This window comes from Marmota flaviventris, chromosome X (assembly GCF_047511675.1).
Source record: "Marmota flaviventris isolate mMarFla1 chromosome X, mMarFla1.hap1, whole genome shotgun sequence".
Lineage (NCBI taxonomy): Eukaryota > Metazoa > Chordata > Mammalia > Rodentia > Sciuridae > Marmota > Marmota flaviventris.
In genome coordinates, this window is record NC_092518.1 from 63,563,665 (window position 1) to 63,588,494 (window position 24,830).

Below are 24,830 nucleotides of genomic sequence, written 5' to 3' on the forward strand. Positions count from 1 at the left end.
ATCAAAAGAAGTTAGCTGTTAACAGGAGAAAAGAGAGAAAGAGGCGACCCTGTGTAAGGCTCTTTACTGTCTCTGCAACAAAATGGTGGCTTTTAGCACACCTACCACGGATACTTCTGGTGTAACCAAGCCTGAAGGGACCTTGGTGATGGTCTTCTAGGTCCTGGCTGTTGTCCCTAGATGGAAGTGGTGGAGTAGTGCCAAACCTTTAAGTACCTTGGTGTTGGGCTTCCAGCTACCAGCTGCTGTCCCAGGATAGAATCTGTTGCAAGTAAAGATGGTAGTGGCAGCAATGGGGGTAATCTGAGATGGCATTGGAGGTGCCCCAAGATGGCAGTGACTACATTTAGTGGTGGGGCTGAACAGGCAAGCCGAATGCTGGCTTTGGGTGGCCTATTTTGAGATGCAGTGCTGTGGTGTACAGGCATGGTCCTCAGCATGGTGGGCAGTTCTGTGCCTGGACCTGGGCCTGGGCTCCTCGAGGATCAGTGGGAGGCATCCTGTTCCTGGGTCTTGGGGTGGTTTTGTGGAGATGTCCTGCCCTTGCCTTGGCAAGGTTACTGGGTTGTTGGGGGTTTTCCTGGACCTGTCTGGTCTCTTTGGGACTCCCATATATGTTTTTGGTACCATTGTATAGGATAAACCCATAAACTGTTTATGTGGTTTGTCTCTGTGTCTTCTGTTTGTTAAATTTGTCTTAATGTCTGTTTTTATGCTAATACTATGTTTTTTTTCTTATAGCCCTGTAGTATGATTTAACATCTGGTATTGTGATGCATCTCACTTTACTTTTCTCACTAAGAAATGCTTAGGCTATTCTGGGCCTCTTATTTTTTTCAATTGAATTTCAGGACTGCTTTCCTTATTTCTATGATGAAGGTCCTTGGCATTTTAATAGGAATTACCTTAATACTCTATAGCACTTTTGATAATATAGCCATTTTGAACATTATTAATTTTGTCTATCCAAGAACATTGGATATCTTTCCATCTTCTAAGGTCTTCTCCAATTTATTTCTATAGTATTCTGTAGTTTTCATTGTAGAGGTCTTTCACCTCTTATTTTAGATTGATTACCATATATTTTATTTTTAGGCTATTGTGAATGGGATAATTTTTCCAGATTTCTCTTTCAGTTTAATTCATCATTGGTTTATAGGAACACAATCAATTTATGGGTGTTAATTTTATATTCTTATACTTTGACAAATTAATTTATGAGTTCTAGGAGTTTTTTGGTTCTTCAAAATATAGAATCATATCACCAGCAAATAGGGATAGTTTAAGCTCTTCTTTCCCTATTAGTATCCTTTATTTTTTTTCTTTTGTCTAATTGCTTTGTTTAGGATTTCAAGAACTATGTTGAATAGAAGTGGTGAAAGAGTATATCTTTGTCTTGTCCCAGTTTTTAGAGGGAAATTTTTTCATTTTTTCTACATTTAGAATGATGTTGGCCTTGGGTTTAGCATATAAAACTTACAATGTTGTGGTATGTTCCTACTATCCTTAGTTTTTCGGGTGTTTTGAACATGAATGGATGCTGTATTTAATCAGATGCTTTTTCTACATCTATTGAGATAATCATGTGATTTTTGTCTTTAAATCTATTGATGTGATGAATTATTTTTATTGATTTTGATATTTTGAACAGTACTGGCATCCTTGGAATGAACCCTACTTGATCATGGTGCACTATCTTTTTTCATATATTTTTGTATGCCAATGTTTTATTAAGAATTTTTGCATATATGTTCATCAGGGATAATGGTCTGAAGTTGTATCTTTGTCTGGTTTTGTTACTGGGGTGATACTACCTTCATAGAATGAGTTGGAAGGGTTTGGTTCTTTTCTATTTCATGGAATAACTTCCAGAATATTGGTGTAAGTTCTTGTTTGAAGGTCTGTTAGAGCTAGACTGAGAATGAGTCTTGTCCTGGACTTTTTATTGTTGGTAGGTTTTTGATGTTGTCTTCAATTTTATTTCTTAAATTTGATCTCTTTAAAATTTACATGTCTGCCTGATTCAATTTTGTCAGAAAATATGTTTCTGGACATTTGTTGATGTATTTGAGGTTTTTCATTTTATTGGTGTATAACTTTTCAAAATAATTTTTGATTATCATCTGTATTTCAGTAGTGTGCATGGTGATATTATCTTTTTCATCATGAATTTTAATTATTTGAGTTTCCTCTCTCCTTCTCTTTATTAGCTTGGCAAAGGATTTATCAATTTTATTTATTTTTTCAAAGAAACAAATTTTTGTATTATTGATTTTATATTGATATTTTGTTTCAATTTCTTTGATTTTTGCTCTGATTTTAATTATTTCCAGTCTTCTAATGCTTCTGGTGTTGATGTGTTCTTTTTATAGGGCTTCAAGATATAGTGTTAGGTTATTTATTTGATAACTTTCTATTTTTTTAATGAATGAGATAAATGCAAAAAATATTCAGCCCTAACTCAATAGTTCCTGCTATGTCATATATAGTGTTGTCACACAAAGAAGAAATTATATTGTCACTTATTGCCACCAGTAAAAACATTGTTTGCAAAAGGGTTTGCAATTTCAAATGGTGAACTAGGAGATACCAGATGTAATATAGGATGTGATCCTTATAGGGAAGGAGTGAGAAAAGAATTCAACATCTAAATGAAGAGTGAAAGACAGAACATAAATTGGCTATTAGCAAATGAAAAGATAGAAGAAGAATTAAAAGAAATAGATAAATGTGAGAAATAAATATAGAAATTAAGCATTTTTAAAAATAAAAATAAAGGAATGCAAAACAAAATTTACCTATACTCATAAAACATCTTAGTCATCAAAATTGTGATCCATGAAAAATAACTGCCTTTGAAAAATGCTAGAAATGAGGAAAAAGAAACTAATATGAATATGTACAAGTGTCCATGAACCATTTAACTCACAATTAAATAGAGAAAAGAAAGAAGAAAAAAATATATATTTTAAAAGAGATCTCCATCAAAAGTTAAAGAATTGTTTCTGTTGGCGTTCAAAAGATTCTCAGCTTTTCTTCTCAATAGTTTTATGTGGGGTGGGCTTGAGGGTGATGTCTTCTTCAATCTCAGGATCAGGTTACTGGAGTGTGAGAGGAAATCCCATACGTGGAGTTCCTGGAGGTGTGATTTAGCTCCATGTTATTCATTGAATGTTTAATAGTCTGAAGATCTTATGTCAGCAAACCTCCAGCCTCAGCATTTGATGGTCCATTCTTAGAGACTCTACCCCAGGTATTTTCATGGGTTCCACTTATGCAGTGGAGGAGCCAATCCTTAGTTCCCTCTGTCATTAGCATTACTTGGTCTCTCTGGTTCTGTCTCCAAACTCACCACCATCCTTTCAAATTCTCAGCTGGGATCATTTCTCCCAGCTGGTCCTGCAAGCCCTTGGATTCAAGCAAGTGGGGCAGAACAAGGTGGGTTTCCATGAACTGTGTTTCCCTCTGTAAACAACTCTTCACATTTGATTTTCTCCTGGTCACTTAGAAATTCTATGTTTTGTGTAAACAAGTGTAAATAAACAGTATCTGGATATTTATCTTGTTCCCAAGGTTTGGAAAAACTTCTGCTATCATTTTCCTGAATAGATTATCAATGCCATTAGCCTATTTCTCTACTCCTTCCTGAATGCTTTTGAGCCTTAAATTTTGTCTCTTAGTGTTGTCCCATTATTATTGTTTATTTTGATCATAATTTATTTTTCTTTAATACCTGCTGTGTGCAAGTAAGTCCACCATATATTCAAGCTCAGTGACTTTTGTCTTCTACTTGATCTAATTATTTGAGAGGCATTATTTTGAGCTTTGCATTTGACTTATTGTTGCTTTCCATTTTGAAAATGTCTGTTGGATTATTTTTCACCGTGTCCCTTTATTGAAGTGTTTATACATGTCCTGCATTCTGTCCCTTAGGTCCTTTCATTAATAATCCATCATTTTAACCATCAATTTGTTGAATTATTTGTCTAACATTTTATCTACCTAAATATCCATGGATACAATTATTGTAGATTTATGAACTTTTGGAGTTTTCTTGTTGGCTTCATTCCTCATGCTTTCAGAAGTTCTATGTTGTTTATGCATCTGTCATGATTGGTTCCTCTTATTATGTGAGGGTCTTTTAGTGAGTAGTTAGCTCTTTAAAATCTTATCTGAACTGGGGTTATATCCTAGCATCAAAATATCAGTATAATCAAAGTGCTGAGTTCAACCACCAGCACTGGACTGTGAGGAGAATGTAATCACTAGTAATATGGGTCCCTTAATAACAAATTGTAAACAAACATATATTTATGAATGCATTACTAATGATCTACACTACTCTTCTAAGAAGGAATGTGGGTGAGTAATATTATAGAATAGGGTGAAAATTTGGCATTAATGATATACATGTTATGCTGTAAATATGAAGTATCTCTAAAAGGGTCATGTGTGAGAAAATACAATTCAGAGGTGAAATGATTGGATTATGTGAGCCTTAAAAGAATCAGTGCATTAATTCACTGATAAGGATTAACTGGGTGGTAACTGGATGCAGGGAATGTGTGGATTGGGTTGCTGGGTCAGTGGAGACATACCCTTGAGGTATATTTTTTTGTCCCTGGTGAGAACTCATTCTCTCTATCTTCTTCCTGATTGTCATGTGTTGAATTTCTCCTCCATACTCTCTAAGTATGATGCTATGCCTCACCTTGGCCTAGAGTTTTGGAATCAGCCATCTATGAACTGAGGCTTCTGAAACCAGGAATGATAAATAAACTTTATCTCCCTAAAATTGTTATTTTTAGGTGTTTTGATTATAGCAATGAAAAAGGCTAACTAAAACAATACCTAATATTTAATTATATTGAAATAAGGAAGAAAATGAAAGAAAAGACTGAAAAAAAGTATGGAGGAAGAAAGAAACAACATAAAATGAGGAGGAAGAGAAGTATGAAAGAGAATGGAGGAGAATGGAGTTGGGAAAGCAGAGAAGAGATACCAAGAATTTATCTAATTAATCAAAGAGATGGGTAAAATTAACCAGAACTCTGAAAAAAAAACAAATAGAGAAGACACAACAAAATATTTTATACAAAATAGCTAATTCAAAAACAATTATTAAAAGTTTCAGTTTTCTCCTTGGTGAATTATTTAAAGTGGAGATACTTTTTTCCATGGCTTCAATTTTAGAATCCCCCCCACCATCCAGAAGTTTATGGAATAGTTATCTTACTTTATATTTGTTCTCTGCACTTACCTAAACCAGGCAAACTTGTTAGCAGTGCCTGTATGCTGAGCTCTCTCTAGCCCTGCCTGGCAGCAGACTCTTGGGCAGCATTTTCCATTTTGGAGCAGACTTTATTCTCAGTATCTCTGTGTTTTGGTATCTGGTGTTGGGATTGTAGCTCTGGTCATAGCCACTGTCAAGCACTCTCAAGAGCCTGTGGAATAATCCAACATGCATATCACACCTCATTCCAAAAGCCTCAGTATATATGCTGGGGGGAGTTGTGAGATATGTGCCCTAATTATGTAATAGAAGATTACCCAGAAACTTCTAATCATGTGGAGTTGGCTAGGCCTGTGTTTGATTGCTACAGGTAGCAGCTTACTACCCAAACCAGACATGACCTACTTTCACTGCCTCTCATCCTTGCTCATTACCTTAAATTTTATACCACAAATTACAAATGAAACTGTAGATATGCATTCTGGCAGCTTCAGCTCCTATTACCCCATAGTGCTTCCCCAAGTCTTTACCATAGTCTCACTTTTGCACACAGATTGACTCATGGCTTGACTATCCATTAATCCAGTGAGAAGTAAAGCATAGGTGGCCATTTGTGAGTACAAATAGAAATCAAACCAACCAGATGAAAAGAAAACAGAAAAAGAAAAACTGCAGTGATTTTGAATCCCCCCTGGACATGATGTAAACCATGTGGATTCTTTAATGACATTATTTTCCCACTTAAACTAAATCTGCTTCTAAGTGCCAGGGCCCTATTCTGAAATATCTAAATTTGTAGTATCTGAGATTCTTTACTTCTCAGATTGAAGTTTGCTTGACAGTGGAGTCTGCTTTATTAAACTCATTGGGAAATTTTTAGTTCATTGGCAGGGAGCTTTCCTTGCCTGGCACTGACACAATCTATTAATTCTCTTTCTATTCTATCAGGATATTCCTGGGTTTCTCCTGATTACTTCCTCTCTAGGTTGCTTTAGGGAACTTTCCAACAGCCTTCCTGCCTCATGCAGCTGCAGAACTGATGCTTTCATTCCACTTGGAAAGCAGCCACCATGCAGTGGGTTCCTCTAATCTGGTATTTTCCTATCTTTTTTTTTTTTTAACGTAGACAATCATTGCTATAAAATTCCCTCTTGGTGCTGTCTTTTCTGCCTCTCACACATTTTGATGTGCTGTGTTTTAGTCTTCCTTTGTTTGGGGGTTTTTAAAAAACTTCCCTCTAGGGATTCTCACTGTTAAAATATACAGAGAAGTATTTACTCTCTTATCTCTTTGTTATCAATCGTTGCCTGTATTTGCTCTCTTATGTCATTGTTTTATTTGCAGAGTATTTTAGTTATGTATATTTGGAAGTCCTTTTCTGACATTTCATCTACTGTCCTGTCAAGGGAATCTATTATTGTATCATCTTGGTTTGATTGGAGCACTTTCTTCCTTCATCTTTTTTTTCGTGCTTTCCATGTGCCTTCCCTTCTAGCAGTGCAGATCCTGATTGGTTTACCCCTAAATGTAATCTGCTTCCTTTCTCTTGTGGCTTTTAAAATTCCCTCCTTATTCTGTATGTTGGGCATCTTCATTATAATGTGTCTTGGTGTGGATCTCTTGTGATTTTGCTCATTTGGCGTCCTGTAGGCTTCTAAGATTTGGATTTCTGTTTCATTCTTCAAGTCTAGGAGTTTTCTAATATTATTTCATTGAACAGATTGCTCATTCCTTTGGTTTGGACCTCTATACCTTCCTGTATCCCAATAACTCTTAAATTTGGTCTCTTTATGCTATCCCATATTTCTTGGATGTTCTGCTCATTGTTTATTATCAGTCTTGCTGAGCTGTATACATTCTTTTTGAGATGATATACTTTGTCTTCGTTATCTGATGTTCTATCTTCTAAGTGTTCTATTCTGCTGGTAATACTCTCATTTGAGTTTTGGTTTATTATTTTCTTCATTTCCAGGATTTTTGTTTTTCTTTTTTTTTATTTTTTGTATAACCTCTATCTCCCTGTAGAGTTGATCTTTTGCTTTTTGGATTTGTTTATGTAATTCATTGTCAAAGTGATCTTTCATTGTCTGAATTTGCTGTCTAATGTCTTCCTTGAGACTCCGGATCATCTGAAGCATGTATATCCTGAAATCTTTGTCTGACATTCCTTCTGCTGCAGATGTTACCTCTTCTAATGTTGAATTGACCTGCATTGTTTGTGGTCCTTTCTTTACTTGTCTTTTCATACTGCTCACATTCTTTCCAGCTTTGTGTAACTGTTAATGTTTTTCTCCTATATATTTATATTACTCTTGTACAGTTCCAAAATCTTTATTTTGTGGAGAAAGACAGTTATAAGTTCCCAATATCAATAGTACATCATCTATGCGCAAGTTTTCATTATTAATACATTTATAGTTAGACTCTCTGTCTACAGATGTTGGCTTCAATTATTATTTAAAATATAGTTATTATTTTCATAAAAGAATTACCATTTCTGATGGCATATAGAGAACTAAAGGTTACACATAGGATGTTATGTTAAGGGGGAAAGGAGTGAGGGTATGGGGTTAATCTAACTTAGCAACTTTGGAGGAGAACTCTAACGAATAGAAAGGGGTAATTTATGGAAGAATGTATAAATTCAAACTCCTATCTGTACTTAGAAAATTACCCTACATATAACTAGTAGAAGTTAGGGGGTTGAAAGTGGGGTAGAGGGAGGAAGAAGGAAAAAATTAACAAGGAAAGAAAGAAAAAAAGAGAGAGGGGAAAGAAAATAAGAAGAAAAAAAGGGGAGGGAGGTGGGGCATATGCAATTCCTCTATATTATATTATTCTGGTGATTCAGTTTTAAAGTCCTATTTCATTAAAAGTTCTTGGTTTCATATATGTTGAGTTTGAGAGGACCAGAGTGGGAAGGCTAGAGGAGAATGGATGAGAAGAGAGAGAGAAGAAGAGAAAGCAAAAAGAAAAAAAAAAAAAGGTCTCTCAGAACTCTGTTTTCTTTTTTTCCAGTATGTGGAGTTATCTATTTCTAGCTTGAGTCTCTGCATTGAGGGTGGTCAGGTAGCCAGTGTGAGAGGATTTGAGCTTCCACCTGGAGCCTCCCTACTCTTAGTCTCAGAGATGGAAATCAGGTGCCTGTACAGTTGCTGTTCTGCATTGATAGCTACGCCCCAAAAGCTTGTGAGAAAAATTTTGAGTTATCACAACTGGTGGTGGGGGAATTGGAAACCAGGTACCTGATCAGACACAGAATCGTGCTGGTAGCCACGCCCACTGATTAATGACGACTAAGGTTTTCCAAAATGGATTCCATATGTTTCTCGCATAGGGTGTTTGGTGAGGTGGGGGATGCTGAGGAGACCTTGTGCTTTGTCCAGAGCTCAGTCTGGTGACCCACAAGCAAAGTCTCTGCATTCTGTTCCACCTTCTGTCTGGGCTGAGTGCCCGCGCCGCTTTGCCTTCCGTCTGTGCCCTACATGAGTATTATTCCTTGTATGTTATGTTTGTTGCAACTGTTTTCCCAAATTGTCAATTTAATTTTAATTGTGTTCTTATTGTGCTTTTTCTTATCTTTATTTTTTGTACATATTTCTTACTATATGAAACTCCTTATGATGTAAAATGGTGAACTTCAGAAGCCTTATACCACATGAGAAGAGAAATAAAACAGAGTAAGGTGTTTTTCCCCTTTACTTTCTGCAGCCCAGTGTTTCAGAAATCAAAACAAGCTACCTTTCCATCATTGTGGATCCTAGAGAAATGCCCCTTGATCAACAATGTGACAGGCTTCCCTATGATGACAGCAAATGGGAATTTCCTCGGGACCGGTTACAGTTGGGTATGTACCAATTTCTTTCACTAAAATCTAGGTTGCACTTAGATTATTGTATGCAACACTATTCAACCTCATTCATGATTCATCTAGAAAATTGGATATATTTTTTTCAAATGTGGTGATAGTAAACAAATCAAAAATTAGAAATTAGGGTAGCAGAATTGTATTGTACATATAACATGCAACTAAAAGATTTTAGATGTACAATCTAGGTAATCTTAGAGAAGAGAAGTCCCTTAACTTCTGTAAGACATGTTTTTCTCATTTATAAAAGGGAGACATTAGGACTGATGTGTATTTTCTTACATTCCATCACTTTTGTGGGAATTCAGTGTGAGAACATTTGCCAATATGTCTTACAAATTTAAAGTACTTCACAAATGATAGGGATTGGTTTTCATTAGAATCTCTTTAACAAAAATTTCTTGGGCTATAGGAAGCACAGAGTCTTTTCCATAAATAATTGCACTTGAATGACTTTAAACTTATATCCAGAATACCAGTAGCTAATGTGATTACTAATAAAGTATATTACTAGGAGACTTACAACGTTTAAAAGGTATATAACACTTTTGCCTACTGAACTAGTATGTGTCTGTAGGCCATTATGGATCTTCCTCAACCCACAAAGTTCTTTGTCTCCATGGCTGATGTGGTATAACCTTTCATTCGCTTGCTTCATACACACATATTCGCTAGGTATCTACTATGTATTAAACATTATCCTAGCTGCTGAGTATATAGTTATTAACAAGAAAGTCTTCATTGAACTTACATTCTAGTGTGGTAGATTAATAATAGATAGATACAACAATAAATGATAAATAAATAAAATATTATCTAGTAGTTAAGTATTATAGAGGAAAACAGCATTATAATTTTACATAGGGTGGTCTGCAAAACCTCCCTGTGAATGCTTTGTCTTTGGGATGCTGGTATTCGTTACAAGAACTCAAATGTGCACTTTTTTCTGAGGTCTTTCACAATTGCTAATTTTTACTTGTTGTTCCCCTCAGGCAAAATCCTGGGCCATGGTGCCTTTGGTAAAGTGATAGAAGCTTGTGCCTTTGGCATCGACAAAGCTTCAACCTGTAAAACAGTGGCAGTGAAGATGCTAAAAGGTAATATTTCTAATGCTTTGGAAGCCATTGAGGAACATCTATAGGTATACTTTGGGGACAGGTAGAAAACTGTACTGTGAAAGACATGAACTGGAAGTAAAGGAGGTAAATAAATACAGCTTCTACCATCATTCCATCTTCATGTTCATGAAAAATAGCAGCCACATAAGTATGACCAGTCATTGTGGAAACTTGTATGACAACCTGTTTATCTCCTTTGCATACAACAACTTAAATGCAGAAGTAATGACCTGATATATATATTTTTTATTTATATATAACAATGGAATGCATTACAACTCTCATTACATATATAGAACTCAATTTTTCATATCTCTGGTTGTATACAGAGTATACTCACACCAATTTGTGTCCTTATACATGTACTTTGGATAATAATGATCATCATATTCAACCATCATTAATTACCCCATGTCCCCTCCTTTCCCCTCCTTCCCCTCTGCCCTATCTAGAGTTCGTCTATTCCTCCCATGCTCCCCTTCCCTATCCCACTATGAATCGGCTTCCTTATATCAAAGAAAACATTCAGCATTTGGTTTATAACCTGATATTTTTAATTGCTGGTAACATCAGTATAAGTCCTTAATGGTATTTGGCTATCAGAATCTCAATGTATCAGTGGAATTATATGGTATCATATATACTTGAATAGAAATCCAAGTGAATTCTCCACTGGTCATGATGCATCAATTATGGTGTGTTTTTAGTCTTGAATGGATAAACATGTGTCTAAACATTTGAATACTATCCAATCCATGCCTCTGATTCCACATGTCCACAAAAATCAATATTTAGAACAATCTGGGCCAATTAACTCATTACCTCTTATAGTACAGTAATTGATAAAATGTTTATCACATAAAGGATTATATTCTAAGAGTACCTGTTTCAAAACGAAAAATCAGAAACGTTATTGAGGCTAATACTGCATAGAGCTCAGAGTAGAGGCAAATTAGGACATGCTACAAAGATATTATTTGTTTAAATATTGTTTGGAAAGGATGACAAACCAACATCTGAGTGGTTGTGTTCCAGACTTTTCTGCCAGAATTCCTTTACCAGGAAGTTGTATTTCATATGCTCCACCATTACTCTTAGGGACAAAAAAATTTCCTTTTGTATGATTATTGTGTTTATCTCAAACAGATTGTGCAACATCCAATGAGTGTAAGGCTTTAATGTCAGAGCTGAAGATCCTCATTCACATTGGTCACCACCTCAATGTGGTCAACTTACTGGGTGCCTGCACTAAGCCTGGAGGTAAGAAGACTTTCATAGCTAGACAGATCTCTTTCCTAGAGGTTATATGCTCAGAAGCAAGGTAGTCCCTGATTTAGATGACTACCTGAATTGCATGTGAGGTTCTTATAACTTATAGACTTATCACACTTCATAGGATCTCCAGTACTCATGTTCTCAGCCCCCTGCTCTAGGGAAGGCTGTACAATATACAAAGAAATTGAGTTTATGTCTAAGATTCCTGCTAGCTCAACATTGTATCTGATCTTGGACAGGATAGTTAGAGAATTTGCCAAGGAAATGTGAAAATCTGTTCAAGACATGGTACTTTCTAGACTTCTTGAGTCATCTATCTTACCTTCAGTGTACTTACTACCATAGCCTGAGGAGGGTTTCACCCACTTTTTCAACAAGCATATTTCCATGCCCTGTCCATTTATATATTTCTTCTCTACATTAAATCTAAAACATTTTGTTTCTTCCCCTATGACAATTCTACTGCACTGTCCTTTCACTTGCCTTTATTTCAAACAGCATTTTCTAAGCACCTACTGATTTTAGCTAGGGTCTTCCTTAAGGATGTTAGGGGAGAGCAGTGCTGCTGAAATAAATATGAATAAAATACACATCAAGGCAAACACAAATAAACTTGAAAGCCATGAGCAAACTGCAGAAAAATTTAGTCCATTGAGTGAACCTTTTAGAAACGAATGTTATCAATAAAATGATGGTGGGGTTGGGACAACAATATATAAAGTGGGAAAGGTAATATAATGCCTAAAATATCCAACGAGTTGTGTTCACATTTGCCTTGGTCATTGGAGTGTAAACTGTCCTATTAATTCTTTCATATTTTATGCTGTACATCTTAGGGAACTTCACAGGTAAGCTCAGCAGGGTTATTAACCTTATTTTCCCCTATTTGCCAATCTCACTTTTTCATCTTTCAGCAGCCAGCATGTTTTTGAGGTCAGTCACCATTGTATCCAGCTCAATTTATCCATCAACTAGTTTACAACTAAAGAGAGTTAATGAAATTTTAGGATATTCCATGTCCAACAGGTTACCAAGGTCAGAGTAGCCCAAGAGTTGGCTACCTTTTACTATCTTTCATGAAAAGATGACTATAAATATTACTTTTGGCAGGTCCTTTGATGATCATAGTAGAATTCTGCAAATATGGAAACCTAGCTAATTTTCTGAGAGGGAAGAGAGGAGATTTTATTGCTTCCAAGGTAGGTTTCTCCAATTGAACCCCACACTCTATTCCACGTTTTGAGTCTTCTCTGGAGATTTTATGATGATACATAGAAAGAGGGAGAAGGGGATAGCAGAGGCTAGGGGATTATTAATCAGGAATAATAGTATGTACACTTATGCATCCAATAAAGATTTGAATTAAATTACCTCTAGAATCACTTCCACTGATGTTGCTTTGAAACTGGCACTCAGAATTCTGTCATTAGCTGAAATTATAACTTTTGTGTGTGTAATTCTCTTATATTCTGAGGCCCAAATTGGTGAGGTATGCCAAGATTCCATTATGCCTTTAGGCTTTCATAGACATGCCAGATCTCTCTATTTCTTTGAAATCTGGGATGAAGCTCTATATTTTGGATAACTTCCACCATTAAGGAAATAGTTAAAGACATATATCTCCTGTTAGCACTTTGTTGTTGTCCCCAGATATACATGTTGCAACTGTCCTTGTCTTCCCAGAGAAAAGCTGGTTTCTCCACATCACAAAGTACTGCAAAGTGTTGTACGTGATCATTATGTTGTGATTTATTTTGAAATTTTTTGATATTGGGTATTAATTAATAAAATAACTTCTAGAATCCATCCAACTGATTAGGAACTCTGAACTTAGTTAGCAATTTATTATTTTCATCAATGAGTTCCACCTCAGTCTATCTTTAGCAAATGGAAAGGAAGTAATCATAATTTTAAAACAGAGCTGACTCCCTTCTATTTGCCCAATTTCTGAGCATAGGAAGATAATAATTTGACACCATTTGAATTACTGCTGGTTATGAGATATCCTTGTCCTATGCAGGCCTGCTGAATTCCATGGCAAGGTAACACACTCAGATGGTCAACTCTCAGCAATTTCCTCCCACTAAGGATAAACTAGCTGGCATTTTGATATAGGTAATAGAATTTTAGATTAGCAGTCATCACTCTCAGATTTGCTGTCAAATTATGTGAACTCACAGAACTCTCTTATACCTCTCTGGTTCTCAGCTTCTCTAATGAAAATAGAATAAATTGAATTGGATGATTCATAAGTTCTCTTCAAACACTGATGATCTGTTTAAATTCTCAGTCCCAGCTCAATATGGGAAAAAAGGTGAAGACTATGCATGATTCTGACAGTGATCTCACTCAGCTAACTAAGAATCATCTGCAGAATGTGGCTAGCACAGGAAGTTCCATCAGTTCTGGTTTTATAGAAGACAAGAGTTACAGTGAATCTGATGAGGAGGAAGAAGCTAGCTGCTACCTTCTGGGGGCCACAACAACCCACCATGTAGGTAAGTACAAGTAGACCCTTTCCTTATGGCAAAACCTCAAGGCTAATGAGGGTATGAAGTAAGGAGTCAGTGGGCAAATGAGGCCTAATCAGCAAGACCAGGCAAAGTTAAATAGTGGAACTCCAGAAAATCCCATACCATTTTCTGTAGCCATTTCTATCTAACATGGAGGACTTTTGCTGTATGCTGAACTTGCACTTAAATTAGCAATCAGAAGTATCTTATAATGATGATATCCCATAATGTTTTAGACATGTACAGTTTCCAAATCATTTTTGCATGAAGGTTTTCCTCCATCTTTCCCATGACATGGTTAGAGGTGCTTATTCTCATAACAGAGAAGTACTATTACTCAAAGTAGGGATGATATAAAAAATATTAACCTATATTAACTCCATCTCAAACTGTATAATATATACTTAATTATTAACAAATAATGTGGATGACTTTACAAAATATTAGTGTGTAAAACACAACATATGATTAACAGACATTAAGATATTTTCTAAAATAGAGACTAATATAGATACCTAGTGTATCCATGGGCTGGGATATACCCTTTATTTGCTGAATCATGGAAAAGTTTGGACAGGAAAGAAGTAACTGGAGTGTTGGAGTAACTTGGGTATCTTGGGATATAGCTGTTTCCAAGCAATGTGAAAATATTTCAAGAATAAGCAACTATTAGAGCTGTACAAATATATAATAGATTTTCCAAAATGGAATAAATAAATATTTATAAAAAAACAAATTGAACTCAGGCATCCCACCTATTCTTATTTTACCCAACATTCCAGTCAAAACTGTCAGACTTAAGCATTGACCTTGAGTGACATTACTCTTGTTCTACCTGAGGTTTCTGCCTATTACATTAAGTGCTACTTCTGATCTTCCCAAGGTGGTTGTGCTCTTACTCATCCTATGTTCTTTCATTGTCCTGTTGGTCAGAAATAGACCTTCATCTGTAGTATCTGTCTGGCTTATAGAAATGAAGTAATTTTCACTTTCTTGAGAATCCTTTGATCTGTGTCTTATTACCTTGAAGAAGCCACATCTCTTTTATAGGTCTCAGTTTCCCTTCCTGTGAAATGATGGAAGGAATTGGTCTAGAATCATTATAAAGGACCTTCTAATTATATTTTGGGGATGGCATAACATCAGGAAGAGCAGAAGAAATTTCTTTGAACTTTATATGTTTTGAGAAAAATGAAGAGAAGGGCAAACAAGCAATAAATAGGGAATATACATGACAAGTAAACATTCTGATTATAAAAATCCAGTCCTGTTGTCACCATTAATCATGGATATTTACTGGAGATTCCCAAACTTTGCCTCTAAAAATCGTCTACATTCTCTTGTACTCAGAAGAGGCAAGGGAATATCAATAAACCACTTATTATTTTTTGAAAGACAGACCTGTCTTTCAAAAGAACTTTCAACAGAACATTCAAGGAATGAGCTGTTAAATCAACAGAGACACAATTTTAGATTATTTTCCTTCACAAGGATTTGAATCAATTACTTAAAAACGCACATATTATCCTAGTGGAGTAAGTCATACCAAGGCCTGTTGTCAAAAAAAATTGTCCCTTGTTCTCTATGGTTTCATGGAAATAAGGTGTCTTTCCTCTACCTTATGATTACCTATCCAGGATTATCGGACATTCTTCAACTCTTGGCCATCTGTAATATTCTCTGTTCTTCCTATTCTCAGATGACCTCTTCAAGCATCCCCTTACCTTAGAGGACCTCATCTGCTATAGCTTCCAAGTAGCCAAAGGAATGGAGTTCCTTGCTTCCAGAAAAGTGAGCATTCATTATTCTTTTTCCTTCACTTCCATTGATTGGAGATGCAAGGAAGATGGATTATAATGACCACAGTGTCCATGGTAGCTGTTTTTCTTTTTTAATAGTCTTACCTTATGCTTGTGTTCCAATTTTCTCTCTCCAATTAGTCTTTGAAAAATATGCATACATGCATTCACCTTTGAGACAGCTACTCACCTGCCTTCCTACAGTTTTGGGGGACTTACTTTTCAAACTAATTTAGAAGGTGGCTATATTAGGATTATTTAGACCTGTTAATTACCCACATTATTTTATACTGAAAATGAATTTATTCAGCAAATATGTGGTGATTGTCTGTAATGTTCTTTCTGCTAAAAGCTGAGATACAGACATGAAAGATGCAGTTCTCCTTCCTCAGAATCCAATAAGAAAGATATACTACATATAATATAACAGGATATTGTCTAGGATAGAAATATGAAATAAATGCTTTGTGATTACATAGGAGTAGTCCTGGAGAATCTGTGAAGGTTTCTAAGAGAAAGTTATATTTCAGCAGTATAATAAAGAAATGAAAAGTTTAAGGTATATAGGATTCAAGGAGGTAAATGTGGCAGGAGGAAGATGTAGCTGAATACAAAGCTTGGCATAGACTGTAAAGGTTTTGAATGCCATGCCAAGGAATATGAACTTAAATGGTTTCCAGTTACTGTAAAATAAAAAGCTTCTAAACAGGCATTTTACATGATTAGATTTGTTTCTTAGGAATTAAATTTTGATAGCTAGAATGGGTGATGCACTAGTCCATGTGGCTAGAATGAAAGCAGAGAGAACAGTTAAGTAACCGTTGATGTTGTTCAAATGAGAGAAAATAAGATCTATTGTAATTCAGGGCACTAACAGTGAAATACAGTAGGAGAGAATGGATCTTTTCTAAGGTAAGATAGTCAACGAGAGTCCAAAGAACAAAATATGTAAGAGTTAAACAGGTGTTATCATTCTATAGATTCTGCCTACCCTGCCAATTTCCAAATGGATCAATTTATCTGTGTAAGGTACTTTGTTTTCTGGGGCTGGGCACCTCTGTGAAACTTCCTTTTTCTGGTTTCCCATTCGTTTTCAACTCCATGCTCAATTTCCACTTCTTCTTTTTCTTTTTCTTTTTTTTTTTTTGGTTGAAAGTCTTTTAATCTGTACCATCCTAGGGCCCCAAAGCCCTAAGAGCCACCTTCTTCTTTTTTCTTTAGTGCATTCATCGAGACTTGGCTGCTAGGAACATCCTTCTAGCTGATAACAATGTTGTAAAGATCTGTGACTTTGGTTTGGCCAGAGACATCTACAAAGACCCTGACTATGTCTGGAAAGGAGATGTAAGTTCAAAGTTCCCTGGCACAAAACAGCAGACAACTACTCTTGCCTCTAATGGGGTTACAGTCTCTATTCTGAGGGTTTTCTTCTATCTTGTTTTTTTTAGGCAAAACTCCCACTTAAGTGGATGGCACCTGAAGCCATTTTTGACAAGGTGTATACAACCCAGAGTGATGTGTGGTCCTTTGGAGTTCTGCTTTGGGAAATTTTTTCTCTGGGTATGTGAGTTTGTTTCTGATCAACCCTTTTCATATGTAGTTACAGCTGTTGCTGCAACAGAGCACTTACAGACCAGTTAGCATTGCACATAGTCTCAAAGTTTAAAAGATCTAACACTATGGATACAATGAAATCATGCCGAAAAATCTTGCTACCAAGAACCAATAAAAACTATCTCATAATTTTATTGTATATTAATTTGTTAAGTAAGTACTTATTGAAAATTTTCTACATGCCAGGCATTTTCAGTGCTGGGGACCCAGTAGTAAACAAAGAAGATGACAGTTCCTGGCACTATGGAACTTACATTCTCATCAAAAGAGACTGACAATAAGAAATTAATAAGTAAAATATGGAAAATATTCAATGATATTAGCTACTGTGATATAAAATTGAAAGCTGGGAAGTAAGATAGGAATATTGGGATTAGGCAAAATGGGATAAAGTTCTAAATCCTTTAAATAAGGTAGGATTCACAGGAATGTAAATATTTCAACATAGCCCTGAAGAACTCATGGGATAACCTGTAAAACTGTGGAGGAAAAGTAATTCTGTGGAAGAGAAATATCATATGTAAAGATTCTGAGTTTAGAGTGTACCCAGTGGGTTGGAGGGTCAAGCAGGAGATATTATGAATGAGCAAAGTGAGAATACTGCAGTGTGATGTGACATTAGGGAGAGAAGGGTGGATGTAGATCAGACAGTGTTTTGATTGCAAAAAGATGTTAAGTAAATTTTCAAAGATTTCACAAAGTCCCAAGACTGATTTCAACCTATCTGACTCCCAAGCTCTCATAGATACCGACAGTCTTGCCCATAATGTAAATGGTAAAACTAACATTAAAACCAGGCTTCCTGACTTCTGGTCCTACATTCTTAATACTAAGAATAAAAACTTAAGGTGCAAAGCATAGAAATGACCAAATACAAGGCTTTTAAGAAAGATAGCTTTCTATCTGTTTGTTTTGTGCCTTGCAAAAGATTATTTTCTTCTCATGACTCTAAATCATTATTCTTTCTATGATGCAGGGGAATTTTTATTAAAATCATCCAGGCATGCCTTTTAGAAAACCAAGTGAATCTAACTTACAAAGTAGATATTTAACTCAGGATTTGTGTTACTAAATATAGAGAAGTATTCATGGCTTTGACTGTTGATATTTAATATAATGGAGGATGTTTGTGTTGTTTATCAGAGGCTGCTTTTGTGATTATACAGGATGTCTGGGCTCTTGGTCTAGACACTTTTTCGTTTTTTTCTTTTTTCTTTTTTAGTACCAGGATTGACCGCAGAGGTTAATCACTGAACCATATCTCCAGCTCCTTTTTATTTCTTATTTTGAGACAGGGTCTCATTAAGTTCCTTAGGGCCTTGCTGCATTGCTGAGACTGGTTTCTACTTGAGAACCTCTTGTCCCAGCCTCCTGAGCCATGGGGATTACAAGAATGCACCACCATGCCTGGCTTTGTCTAGACTCTTGAGGTGTTTTAGAGGCAAGAGAATAAAATATGTTTGATGAACAGGAAAAAGACACAATTTAATATTTATCTAAAACACATGGTGATCAAAAATAAAGAAGTACACTGGGACAGAAAATAAGCCATTATTCTTATTGGCTTATCTCTGTGACATGAAGTTTTACTTTTGGGCTGTCAAAAATCTATTTTTCCTCTGTATATTAGGCATTTTGTTTATAAAGTATCATGGAAAATTTGTTTATTTTTAAATTTTTTACATTATTTATTTTTGTTTCTGAAAGCCTCCAGTATGTGGATGTTTGTCAAATTCCTGAGGTTTGGAAAATTTTCTTATATTCTTTCACTGGAAAGTGTATCTATGTCCTTAGCTTATATCTCAGAATCCTGTTTAATTCAAATGATTCCTAGGTTTTCTTCTTTTAAAGTTGTCCCATATTTCCTGAAATTCTGATCATGGTTTCTTTTTGTCTTTATTGCTGATTGAGTTTTCAAGATCACATACCTTGTCTTAAAAAGCCTAAAAATCTACCTGCTATGTGGTCTTATCTATTAGTGGTATTTTACACTAAATTTTTTAAATGGTGCATTGAATCTTTCACTTTTAGGATTTTTTTTTTCAGAATCTCTTCTTATTGAAGTAAACTTTTACTTAATGTATAATCTCAGTTCATTGCTCAGATTTCTTTTAGTTCACTGTTCATTTTAACCCTCAACTTTTTGAATTATTTGTCTCTTATTTCATCCATTTGAATATGTGGATTCATCTATTGGTTTATTGTCAAATTTTGAATCATCTTCTTTCCTTGATTTCTCATGTTTCCTGTATTTCTATATTGAGAATTGCATATCTGCTGAAATGGATCTCTTTCCCACTGTTGTCTGAAGAACCCTTTTATTTTATATTAATTTATTATATTTTATTTTTTGGTTCTTTTTAGTTATAAATGACAGTAAATTGTCTTTGATAGGATACTTTAACTTTACTATGTGTCTTGAGAGAGTGGTAAAACTTTGTGTCAAAGAACCCAGTCAATGTGTTCAGTGTGCTTTGATCAACTTCATCCACCCATTTTGAGGGGAGATGATGATCACATTTAAAAGTAAATCTTGAGTTCAAACAATATATTAATAAGTAATTAAATTTATTAAAAACATTTTCTATAATTCTATAATGGTTAATTTGAATTGTCAATGTGATTGGATTAAGAGATGCCAAAGATTAAGAGGCTTCCGAGTGGGCTGGGGATATAGCTCAGTTGGTAGAGTGCTTGTCTTGCTTGCACAAGGCCCTGGGTTCAGTTTCCAGCAACACACACACAAAGAGTCTTCTGGTCATGTAAATGAGGGTGTGTTTAGGAATGATTTGTTTGTGGGATAGGGAACTGAATTGGAGCTCCTCCCTAAGTGTGGGTAGCACTGTGCAATAGGCTTAGATGGAATGAAAGTTGGAGGAAGAATGAAGCAGCACCAGATTTAAGTTGGATTCTTCTTGAATGAGTTCTCATTTGCTGATTCGATCACCTCAGGATATCAGACTCACTCCTTCCCTCTTCCAAAGCCAGTGATTCTCCAAGGACTTTCCAAAAGCCTTTGGTCTCAGGCTAGGGTAGCATTGTTGATCCCTCTTGTTCTGAGGTGTCAGTGTCTTGGACTATGCAGCTACTAGATCTTCCATCTCTGCAGCTTACAGACAGCCATTGCAGACTATCGAGTTTCTGGTTGTGTAAGCCAATCTAATAATTCCCCTTTTTACAATTATACTTCCAACTGATTCTGTTCCTCTAGGGAACCCTGACTAATACAGAAATTGGTACCAGGAGTGGGCTCATATCTGTGAATATACAGACCATGTGGTTCATAAGCATCTGGAACTCTTTGGAATTGGTGGGAGGAATTTTTAGATGTATAGCAGTGCAAGCTGGAAATGCTTTATATTGTTGGAAACAGAGATTAATACCTGATTCTGGTGGGATCTCAGAAGACCAGAATGCCAAAAGGACTGTGGACAGTAAAGGTTGAGAAAAGGAGGACTGTATTGGAATTTGGAGTAGAGGCCATTTGTGTTATGTTATGGCTGAGAAGTTGTCTGCATTTTGCCCTTGTCCTGAGACTTTCTGTGAAGCTGATTTTAAAAGTGATGAACTTCTTAATCTGGCAGAAGAAATGTCTAGGCTGCATAGCATTTGGGTGGTGGCGTGGATATTTCTGGCAGCTTTTAACCAAATTTGTTGTGATAATCAGAAGCAGAAAGCAGCGCAGAATGATTTGAACAACTTGGACTTGAAATGCAGGAATAAAACTGGGGCCAAGGAATTTGCAGTTTTCAAAGACATTACCACCTCTAAGAAATGCTAAAAACTTTGCCCAAAGATAATGAGAAAGATGGCTTGAAGGCATCTCAGGAGCTGGCAAGACTATAGCCATCTCAGATTCAAGAAAGTAAAAGTAAAAATTTTCTTGAGAATGGACCAATTGGGTACCCTTCTTGCACAAGGGGGACTAGGAAGTTTTTACAACATGCTCAGCCACCCAGGAACTCAGGGGTTGCTGCAGCCAGTATCCCTGGAGGCGTAGACTTTTAATCCCAGCAGTGAAAAAGCTGATTATAACAATTCCAATAGTTCTGAAGTGGGAAATGGTTGTAGTATCAAGGCAGACCTTGGTATCAACCATGTAGTGCTGGTTCTGCAGGAATGCATTGTATTAGTGTTATGGGGTAATGGGAGGCTTCCACCAGGATTTCTAAGGAAGGCCTGGGAGGCTAGGCAAGGTGTAGCAGTGTTGGATTCCCTTCTGGTAGCTCCTGAGAGGGAAAAGCATGGAGATGTGAAGAGAAATTCAAAGCTGCAGTGGAGATCCCTGAGATTAAGAAATACTAGTAACAGGGGACATCATCATAGGAAAGCTGCAAGAATTGAGTAGAGACAAGCCATCAGAAAGGCCACTTGGGCTGCAACCAACAAGGCCAAGAGGGGGCATCTGCACAAGTTCTTTATAGAGAACATCATAATGTCATGTGCTCCAGATGTCAGATACAGAGCTACAGGACTTGTTTGCCCAGCTGGATTTTAGTCTTGCTTTGGTCCTATCCATTTTTTTCTATGTCCCCGTTTTTCTGAATGAAAATATTTACTGGGTATAATTATATATTAGATATTGTAAATTGTTTTATTAATTTTATAGGAGCTCACATTACAAGATTGCTTTAAGCCTCAGAGAAGACTTTGGCCTTGAACTTTGAGTAATTTTGGAAGTGTTGAAACAATGGGGACTCTTGGGAATGGACTAAATGTATTTTGGATTGTCAGAAGAGTGTGACCTTTAGGGGGACAATGGTAGAATGTTGTTTTGGATGTGAGGTGTCCCCCACAATTTCATATGTGAGACAATGGAAGAAGATTCAGAGAAGAAATGATTATAAGAGCCTTAATGCAATCAGTGAATTTATCACCTGACAGGATTAATTGAGTGGTAAATGAAGGCTGATAGGATGTGGCTGGTGGCAACATCCATGTCAATCCAGAAAGATTGGGGTTGTGAGTTTGAGTACGTATTTGTATATGGCAAGTGGAGTCTCTCCTCTCTGCTTTCTGATCATGATGTGAGCTGCTTCCCTCTGCCATATTCTTCCATCATGTTGTTATGCCTCACTTGGATATCTGAGGAATGAAGCCAGCTGTCAATGGACTGAGATCTCTGAAACTGTGAGCCTTTAATTAAACTTTTCCTCCTCTACAATTGATTCGATTGGACTTTTACTCCCAACAGTGAAAAAACTGACTAAAACAATTCCAATAGTTCTGAAGTAGGAAATAATTGTAGTAACAAAATAGGCTAAAGCATAGTATTTAAACTTCGAATTGATATTGTACTACATAGAGCATGAAAATAAAAGAAAAAACAGAATGAAAAAATATTAGAGAGAAAATAGAAGAAAAAGAAGTAGAGGTGAAAACTGAATATATGGAAATAAAAAAGAAGAAAATATATAATGTCTATATCCAATGAACATATTATCTCAAATAACCAAACAATCCCCCCAAAAGAAGATAAAAGAAAAAGGAGACAAAGCAAGAATAAAAGAGCAAAATAACACAAATAACATGTAAAATGAAAACAAAAAAGATAAAATAATCCTAAACAACAAAATGAACAAACAAAAATATATGCACAAAAGAAAACAGGAGGGAGGAAGCACACGGAGAGAGACAAAAGTAGGAAAATAATGCAAGGGAAATGTGAGGCAGAGATTATAGAAATAATAAAAAGAAAAACATAGAATGATTAAGTCCAATTATTATACCCCAATATTTTATATTAATTTAATTAAAAAGTGAAGCATGATGGCTCCTTCATGCCATGTGGGTGGCTGGATCAGGAGGATCATAGGATAGAGGGTCATCTTGGCAATCCAGAAAGATCCTGTCTCAAAATTAAAACCAAGTTGGGCTAAGGAAGTTAAGTACCCAGATCCATGACAAAATAAAACACAACAAACAGTAACATACACACAAAACAAAACCAAAACAAACAAAAATAGCAAGGTTGAAGAGAAGATAGACAAAGGAGGAAATATCATGGAGAAAGAAAAAGGTGGGGGAGAGCATAATCAAAGGAGAGTCCTGCAAATACTTCCAGTTAACAAATTATAGCATTAAAGATAAAATAGCATAAAAGTAGATTAAGGAATACAATATCAAAATTATGGAGAAATACCTCCAATCTACATATAATTTTATACAGTGAAATAAGAACTGATAAAATGGAAGATTCAAATATTAGTTTTATTGATATATCTGAGATGGAGGGAAGTTTTAGTGGGCCTTGCTATTTTGTATTACACTGGATATTGGGAGATAGACTACATATACTCAGGCCTCAACAGCATAACTTCTTAGTGTCTGTAGGTATAAAAACAGCAACTTCATCAGCTCTCTCAGCTATATATTTATTATTTGACCTTTCTAGATCAGTCTTTTGCTGCAAATGCTTCCCAACATTCTGGGTCTTGAGCCTGTCCAAGTTTATCTTCCTTCACCTGCCACCTTCTGGCGAGAGCCCGTGTAGTTCCAGTGTTTCTATGGCATTCCTGGGTACCTAAAATCTCTTATAAGTGTTTTATATAACCAACCAAATGTATTCAACTCTGTCACCTGCTCTCCCCAACCCCCAATATCCTGCTAAAGCAGTAGCTTTATATTCTGGTGAAACGACTTGTCTTGAGGGCTAACCACATAGGTCTCCCCAAACCTTCTCAGGGACAGTCAAGCCGAGTCGAAATCTTTGCAACTGGGGTGGGTACCCTGCCCTCAGAAAGATTTGTAGATATGTAAAATACTTTTCTTTTTTATTGAACAGTAATTTTATCATGTAACTGCACCCATCTGTCTCAACATAAGTTGAGACAGTAGCTGGAATTACAGATATGCAACTTTAGTCCTGGTAAATCAACATATATGGTTAATTGAAATTGACAAGAGTGTTAGAATACATAATGGAGAAAGGATAGTTTTTTTTTCAATAAATGATGTGGGGAAAACAACCTCTTGTGTAAAAATGACATTCAACACTTAAATCAACTCAGTGTTCCATATTTTCTTTATTCATTTATCTGGGTGATATATAACTTGGATATTATGATGCTGATATGGGCAAATATGTTTTGTATATTACCCCAAAATCATAGGAAACAAAAAACATAATAAGGCAAATATGATTACATCAAAGTAAAAAGCTGTACTGCCAAGAAAAAAATGAACACAGTGAAAAGACAAATTATAGAATGGGAGAAAATATTTTCAAAATATACATAAGATAAATGGTTAGTATATACACTTTATGAAGAACTAAAATTAATAGAAAGAAAAGATAACATTTTTAAATGGAAGAAGTCTTGATATTAATTTCTCAACATAAATGTGAATGGTAAACAGGTATTTTAATAAATGCTTTTCCTCACTAACCATCAAGGAAATGGAAACTCA

The 24,830-nt window shown here is 35.8% G+C and overlaps 1 protein-coding gene across 5 annotated transcripts in view; it reads left to right on the forward strand.

The window, feature by feature from the left end:
* Window positions 1-24,830, forward strand: part of LOC114093112 (vascular endothelial growth factor receptor kdr-like) — a 295,863-nt gene that overhangs the window by 196,642 nt on the left and 74,391 nt on the right. For 4 of the 5 annotated variants that reach the window (XM_071606114.1, XM_071606116.1, XM_071606115.1 and 1 more), the window contains 8 exons: window positions 8,945-9,080; window positions 10,094-10,198; window positions 11,366-11,479; window positions 12,605-12,693; window positions 13,785-13,992; window positions 15,707-15,798; window positions 17,028-17,150; window positions 17,255-17,366. In XM_071606114.1, the coding sequence (XP_071462215.1) occupies window positions 8,945-9,080; window positions 10,094-10,198; window positions 11,366-11,479; window positions 12,605-12,693; window positions 13,785-13,992; window positions 15,707-15,798; window positions 17,028-17,150; window positions 17,255-17,366 (979 nt within the window). The remainder of the gene's footprint in view (window positions 1-8,944; window positions 9,081-10,093; window positions 10,199-11,365; window positions 11,480-12,604; window positions 12,694-13,784; window positions 13,993-15,706; window positions 15,799-17,027; window positions 17,151-17,254; window positions 17,367-24,830) is intronic. The other variant, XM_071606118.1, reaches the window with a different exon arrangement.